At 32.7% G+C, this 8,312-nt stretch overlaps 1 protein-coding gene across 3 annotated transcripts in view; it reads left to right on the top strand.

Annotated features, from left to right (window-relative positions):
- Positions 1–8,312, top strand: part of LOC111635346 (xaa-Pro aminopeptidase 1-like) — a 132,157-nt gene that overhangs the window by 111,938 nt on the left and 11,907 nt on the right. For all 3 annotated transcript variants that reach the window (XM_023380283.1, XM_023380284.1, XM_023380285.1), the window contains exons 14-16: positions 7,873–8,022; positions 8,095–8,155; positions 8,227–8,296. In XM_023380283.1, the coding sequence (XP_023236051.1) occupies positions 7,873–8,022; positions 8,095–8,155; positions 8,227–8,296 (281 nt within the window). The remainder of the gene's footprint in view (positions 1–7,872; positions 8,023–8,094; positions 8,156–8,226; positions 8,297–8,312) is intronic.

Raw genomic sequence — 8,312 nt, 5'->3', positions numbered from 1 at the left:
CAGGAGAGATGTCAATATATACAGTATATATATATATGTGTGTGTGTGTGTGTGTGTGTGTGTGTGTGTGTGTGTGTGTGTGTGTGTGTGTGTGTGTGTGTGTGTGTGTGTGTGTGTGTGTGTGTGTGTGTGTGTGTGTGTGTGTGTGTGTGTGTGTGTGTGTGTGTGTGTGTGTGTGTGTGTGTGTGTGTGTGTGTGTGTGTGTGTGTGTGTGTGTGTGTGTGTGTGTGTGTGTGTGTGTGTGTGTGTGTGTGTGTGTGTGTGTGTGTGTGTGTGTGTGTGTGTGTGTGTGTGTGTGTGTGTGTGTGTGTGTGTGTGTGTGTGTGTGTGTGTGTGTGTGTGTGTGTGTGTGTGTGTGTGTGTGTGTGTGTGTGTGTGTGTGTGTGTGTGTGTGTGTGTGTGTGTGTGTGTGTGTGTGTGTGTGTGTGTGTGTGTGTGTGTGTGTGTGTGTGTGTGTGTGTGTGTGTGTGTGTGTGTGTGTGTGTGTGTGTGTGTGTGTGTGTGTGTGTGTGTGTGTGTGTGTGTGTATATTTACAACAGACATACAGTTTGACCACATGAAACAACTTCAATGAAATATTTTCTCTCTTCCCCATTTACAAGATGAAACATTCAATACAATGAACATCAAGTGATATTTATAACAACAGTATTCTTATCTCAAGTTCAATAAGAAATTCTCACAAGGTTTGCGGTATACAAATGTATGGGTAGTTGACCCTTTAATGTTTATATCCAAGAAGTGGACCTCTGTGCTGTTAGATTGTTCTACCTCTACAGTTAAGCCATACGGATTGTCATTAACAGTTTGTACAAACTCTGTTCTGTCCTGTACAGTCTTCCACAAAATGATGATATCATTTGCATACCTCTTATATAAAATGATGTTTGGGAGGTATCATGAAAGGATCTTATGTTCTAAGTATCTAATAACCATTTCGCAGAGGTTCCCAGATACTGGGCTACCTATGGGGTCCTCCTTTTTTGCATGTAGACTGTTCTATCGAACATAAAAATAGAATTGTAACAAATCAGATGTGCCATCTCCAACATCTGTTGGTGTAGGGATTAATATAACGATATTGGTTATTAGACGCTTAGAACACACAATCCTTCCATGATACCTCCCAAACATCATTTTATATAAGAGGTATGTAAATGATATCATCATTTTGTGGAAGACTGTACCAGACCTAACAGAGTTTGTACAAACTGTTAATGACAATCCGTATGGCTTAACTGTAGAGGTAGAACAATCTAACAGCACAGAGGTCTACTTCTTGGATATAAACATTAAAGTTAAAGGGTCAACTATTCACACATCTGTATACCGCAAACCTTGTGCAGCATCTGTATACATTCCTGCAGGTTTGTGTGACCCATTTCCCTACAAGAAATTCTCATTCACTACAGTTAGATGGCTCATAACTTCCAATCTCCTTTTTTTTTTTTTCAACATTATATTAGATTATTTTTTTACTTCTAACTTATTTTTAATTGTGTACAGTAGAGGAAGAAACTTTTTAAAATATGTTAGATTGGGTACTTGGTATGATAATCCCTTGTGTAAGATAATTTTTGTAGCTATATAAATCAAATACTACAATATAACAAACATTAAAACAAAAGCTGTATAAAAAGTTTGATTATTTTAGCCTACCATTGTCACATTTATGGCAATACTTGGATGGTATAAAATGGTACAATTTCATTGGTCAAGTAGACACTAATTGAAAATATGATATCTTAAAAACTTTAAGATATATTTTTTTTTCTAATGTTAGCACTAACAGGCTGTTTCATTCACAGCCAAATATCAGATGGTGATTTGCCAACAAATCAAATTTCGCAAAAAGTGGACCAAATATTTAATCTTGGCACCCTCAAAAACCACTTAAATCAAATTTTGTGCTTTAAGGTAACCTTGTATTATGTAATTTTCCTATTCAAGTGCCACCATACTTGTGGGTCTGATAGAAAGAGACTGTTGCAGATGGAGGTTGAAGTTAATTTGATCAAAAATAGTAGTTGTTCTCCTCCTGGGAGAGAGGATTGTTAAAGATTACTACTTAATACTGGTCTACTACTAATATTCGAAAAGTGGTGTGTGAAGGATAGGTTGTGATGGTCCCGCACGTGATCAAAGTTGCTAACCTTAATGTCCAAAAGACTTAATATAAGACTTGTTTAAATAAAACATCTTGTAAAAATGCGAGAATAATTGCTTTTATATGATTTCATAAAAAACCTGGTGAAACCAGGTTGAAAAAGTAAAGCTCAGCAAAAACGTCTAAGTAAAGGAAACTTTTGAAAGTTATGGCCTAAACATACTGGAAGCAGATTTGACAGTAAGACTCAACATGTGAATAAAGTGCACAGACTACAACTATAGAAAATTTTGAATAAAGCAATGTTGTCTTGATAATAAACAGGAAAAATAAACATTGGCACAGAAAAAGATTTTGAGCTCTACTTTGTGCTTTAAAATCATTGCATGTACTAAGATGTTGTAATATTACTTTAACTCATTGTTTCTCAATGGGGGCAATATTGCCCCCATGTGGGCGTTTTTCCATGTTGAGGGAGCGATTAGTAACAATTTATATTTAGGGGCAAAAAACAATTTTCTGGGCGATATAGTAAAACATTATATTAAGAATAATTAGATATTTTATTCGTTATATCGTATAATAATTAAACAAATAACATTATACTAGTCACTAGTCTATTCGATGCAGTACGAATTTGGCATTAGCCTTGGCCCTCAGCATTGAAATTTTGAAGTGAAGGGGGCAATACTGCATTAAAGGGGGCAACAATTCGTTAGAGGTTGAGAAACACTGCTTTAACTGAATGTTAGAGCGTCTTAATCAGATTAGTGAAAGAAGTTTGGGGCTATGGTTTATGAGTTAATAAAGAAAGAGAGATGAAATTAGGGGAGGAGGCAGGATGTTCAGATTTTCTGATATTTAAGCACATCCTTGTAAATATTGCATTTATAGAAATTGGTTTGGTTTATTTATTTACAGCAACATGACGTGCATAATCTGCCAAGGAGGGTGCGTCCAGGAAAGACATTTATGTAAAATTGGTCTCAATTGAAGTGTTACTAATGCAAAGAAAACCCAGAAAACTCCATGTGGCCAGCCCATTGGCCATGCACAAACTGACAACCAACTACCAGTGTTTGATGGTTTTATCCACTCTGTTACTGGAGGGTACTTATTTTCAATTTGAAAAAATTGTAGACCTATAAATTCCCACTCTTGTTCGTCTGTCCTTTTTTAATCTCAAGAACAGAGTTAGATAGATGAAAGTCTAGACTAGACGTAGAGATCGTAAGAGAAAGAGGGCCAGATTAACTATGTATGAACTTCCGATTTGTACTGCAAGTTTTGTTATTTCAATTTTAAAATTTTCCCTAAATGGAGTTAGATACATAACTGGCATAACTCTATTGCTAACAGGATAAGTATGATGTACAGAGGCAAAACACTACTACACTCCACACAGGCAAGTACTATGTGCTACTTGTTGCAGTAGTGGTGTAATGGCACATCTTTTTTGTGCTATATCATTGTTGTAGTAATTCAGTGAATATAATATATATTTTTTAAAATTATATATTTTTTTTGTAAGAATTATATTTAGTTAACTATTTTGTTAAATTTTTTCCAATGGATGGTGCTGTGTGTAAAGCCAGCAATCAAATGTAGACAGAAATTACTCATTATGTAGAAATCTAGTCAATAATTTGGGGTGGAATGACAACATTATCTAAGTTAGAAGTATTTGAATGTAACTGTCAAGTTTCTTAGCAATGGTCTAGGCATGCATAGCAAACAAACAAACAAACATCTTCGTTTATATATATATAGATTAAATTTTAATTAATGGAAATAAACTTTAGTAATTTTTATGTTTCCATAAGTAATTGTGATCAAAGCTTAATAAAAAAATGAGAGGCATCCAGAAAGTAAAGAACATTTGGCTATGAAAAAGGAAAAAACAGTAATGTTAGGAAAAAGTTTTATTAAATAATTAGTACAAGACCAGTTACTATTCTACATAGTCACCATTTCAATTAAAGCACTTGTTGTAGTGTGACACTAGTTTTTGGATTCCTTTGTCATAGACTTCAACCTCCAGTTTCTTCAGTCAGTTAGTGACAGCTTTCATTTCTCATCCATTTCAAATCAACCCAAAAATTCTTTCAGCTTGGGAAAGGGATGAAAGTTACTGGAGGCCAAGTTGAGACTTTATGGTGGGTGGTCGAAAATGTCCCACCAAATTTCTGAAGCACAGCTTGAGTGGCTGCAGTGGAGTGTGATCACATATTATCTTCCTTGATTAAATATTAAATATCATTTTCTCACACTTGCTTCATTCATAATGTGATCACCATACACTTCCATGATTTGCTTATGAATTTCTATAGGACAGACTTTCTTCACATTTAGAAAACAAACAACACTTCACATTTGGCAGGATTTTTGATTTTTGTACACATTTTAATCCTTGACAAAATAACAGTAACACTAAGCCTGCTTTTATCGAAGCTCTATACATGCTAAGCTAACACATCAGAGAACAAATTGACTTCAAATCAATGGCGGTAATTTACCTGCACAGAGTATTATAAGACAAAAGTAATAATTATTGAACTGATTTGTTTATTATTTTCACATTACACGAATTTTAAATACAGTAAACTTAAATGCTATGTATGTCTACTAGGGTGGTCCATAAAAATTATTTTTGTTTTTCAGTTTGGCCACCCTGTAAATTTGTAATATGTATCCATAGCAATAACATTGTATAATTTCAGTTGGCTAGCTTTAGCAGAAGAGGGCACTCAATTGAGTGCTGTTTTTGAAATTTTTGTGAAAAATGCTTGATCTTGATTTTTTGTTACAGGTCAGTTTCGTGTGTTAAATTAATCAAATGTGCTTTTAAATACAACTGTTAAAGAGTTTTATAGATGAACATACATAAACTTTGGTACTTATTTACTAGTCTGTGAGTGAATCAGTGCATTAAAATGAGTTCATCAACTCGAAAAAAAGATGACATTTTTCTACTTGGATGTCAGGATCTTGAGCCATTGGTAAGGATTAACCAACTTCCAACTCTTCGGCAAGTTCTACTTTGTTATCATCACACATTAAATGAATCAAAAAAATGGGAAAGATTCTGCGCATATACTCATTAAAGAAGTCCTCGAGGTGTGGAGAAAATCTGGTATTCTGACCAGACAACCAAATCACTGCATTGAAAATTCATAAAGAAATGGCTGCTTTTAAAGAAAAATAAAAAGATATTCGGAAGTACAGAAAAATGGAGAGAATTTGTTTATAGAAGAGCTAGACAAACTTTTTGATATTGCTCATGCAAATGCCATGAACTCAATCAAAATTGCAGAAGACAGAGAATTTCTCATTGATCAAAGAGATGAGTGTAAGATGATTATAACATTGATTGACAAGAAGCTGGATAAGACCAAAGAACATTCTGTAAAATAAAAACAAAGAGCTGAAGAATTAAGAGAAAAGGTCGCTAAAAGTAATGCTTCAACTTCGGTAGTGTCAAGTCAAGAACTAGAACTTGATTTCAGCTTCAGTAGTACTTCGAGTGCCGATAGCACTTTAAAAGATAAGCAAGAAGATGATTTTGTGGTTGCTTGACACTACTGCCTCTAACAATGGTTGCCAACAAGGACCGTGCACTCTCCTATAAGTAAAGACAGGCTGTGATCTTTTATGGCTTGCTTGTCATCATCACATGTTTGAAATAATGCTTTCAAAAATATTTACACTGTGCTTTGGGCCATCAAGCTTTCCTATGATTCCATTATTCAAGAGATTCGGTGATGTTTGGGATAAATTTCCAAAAGAGCACTATGATTGTCTTGACTCCAATACTAGTGCAGAACAGTTTGCTGAAAACACTTGAGTCTTACAACTTCTGTAGCTGGAGAAAAACAAGTTTACAATGATTACAACGAGCTAATAGAGCTCACAATGATTGTTCTGAACTAACCACCTGCGAGGATTCATTGGCATGCCCTGGGACCAATACATTATGCTTGATAGATGGCAAAACTGCTGTATGCTATGAAGATTTTTCTCTTTAAGAGAAATTCACAAGCATTTAAGCTAGCCAAAAGAGAAGAAAAACAAATCATTTGATTTGTTAGCTTCGGTTCACTCATATACACCAAGATTTGGATCAAAGCACCTTTGGCAGCAGATGCACCGATTAATGACTTGCAACTTTGGAAGAGATTAAAATCATACGAAGCCAGTGCAGCAGCAAGGGGTGTCTTAGAGTGTCACTTGTACTTGTCTGATGAGCTAGTTGCCTTTGCCTTATTTTTTAACAAGCTGTCTTATGGCGAAAAAATGGCCATTATTCAAAGAATGGATGTTGATGGCGGTTCTTGTTTAGTACATGGTGACTGCTAAACTATCCACGGAAACCACATTAAAAGCCTTTGCATCACAAAGAATGCTGAAAATGCTCAGTTCTAGACATAAAGGACTCTTTCTCCAATTACCTCCTGAGACTTGGGGTTGACAATGTTTGATTACCTTCAAGGCAAAAGTTGCATAGGAAATTTGTGTGTGGTTAATGACACTGCAGAGAGGGGTGTAAAACTATTTGCAGATTACAATACAATACTCGTTAAGAATGAGGAAGAAAAGCAATTTTTACTTCTTGTCGTTGAACAGAACAGAAAGATTGTTTCTACTGAAACATCCAAAAAAGTGCTAACGAACTTAGTTTTAGGTTGAGGAAAAAGAACTGTAATTAATATTATTTTGAGTATTGCTCTGTTTATAACATTTTGTGTGTTTAAATACTATATTTGAATAAAAAATCTTACTTTTGATACATAGTTTGTTTTTTACTTAATATCCTGACTATTCTTTTTAAGGATTTTTTCATAAATTTAAGATATTTCAAAGTCGATGAGCACCCCTTGTATATAATTAAGGGGGCTGAAATTTCGAACACATAATAGGAATGGTAGGTGTAACAAAATAAAGGAGTGGCATGACTTCCACTTAAAAAATTTTTTTTTGTTATTTAAGCATGGACCACCCTAATGTCTACCATTAAAATACTGGTAACAGAGACTAAGATTTATCAATGCTTATACCATCTAATCATTTAAATATTTGTTTGTAGTGAAAAAAATTATAATCAGTTTTGCTGACAGTTTAATTAATCACATAATATAGGAGTACGATATAATTTATATTTTAATGTTTGAACATAAATATTCATGTATGAAAAATAAAGCATTTGTTTATTGATATGATTATTACTACTATAATATTTTATTAACATGAATAAAAATTTATATATTACCATCAGTCACTATCCTTAGATAAATAATAAATTTATTTGAATATTAAAAAAATAAAAATGTCTTTAAAATAGAAAAGTTATAGAAATATGAGTTATTATTATTATCCTTTCTTAATTAATTTTGTAAAATTTAATATTTAACATCATTAAATTTATGGCTGTTTTAGAAGAAAAAACAGATTTATTATGTTCAATAATTATAAAAGATAAAATAATTTAATTAAATTTACTTTTAAGTACAAATTTATTTTTACTTAAGTAAGTATTTGTCAATGCATAATGCATATATTAGCATATATAGTCAATACTCTCAGTTTATCAATGTTATATCACAAATACATACAAAATAAATGTATAATTAAATTAATTTCTTTTACCCCACAAACATTTTTAATCTTTTATCAAATTTTAAATTATGTATTTAACTAATATCCTACATTATTTTAAAACTGTTTAAATAAAATTTTTATTATTAAATTATTTGTATTTAAATTTCAGAGAACAAGAAAATTTTGTCGGGCTTAGTTTTGAAACAATATCGGCTTCAGGTCCTAACGGTGCCATTATTCATTACACGCCATCAAAAGAGACAAACCGTGTAATTAACATAGATGAAATTTATTTATGTGATTCTGGAGGGCAATACAAGTAAGAATAAATTTTAAATTATAAAAAATTGTAAAATGTTATTAAAAAGATGTTAAGTAAAGGCTTTTCTAGAGATGGAACAACAGATATTACAAGAGCTTGGCATTTTGGAACTCCTTCAATGTTTGAAAAAGTAATAATTTCAACATTAAAAATTAAATTTTGAAAATTATTTAAATTATTTTTAATGAGTATATCCTTTAGGAATGCTATACTAGAGTTGTTAAAGGGCATATTTCAATTGCTTCTGCAATATTTCCTAAACTGACTAAAGGTAATTATTTCAACTT

This window comes from Centruroides sculpturatus, unplaced genomic scaffold, assembly GCF_000671375.1.
Source record: "Centruroides sculpturatus isolate CEXI.00-Female unplaced genomic scaffold, Cexi_2.0 scaffold784, whole genome shotgun sequence".
Lineage (NCBI taxonomy): Eukaryota > Metazoa > Arthropoda > Arachnida > Scorpiones > Buthidae > Centruroides > Centruroides sculpturatus.
Note: the sequence above shows the minus strand (reverse complement) of the source record. Positions and strands in the feature narration are given on the sequence as shown.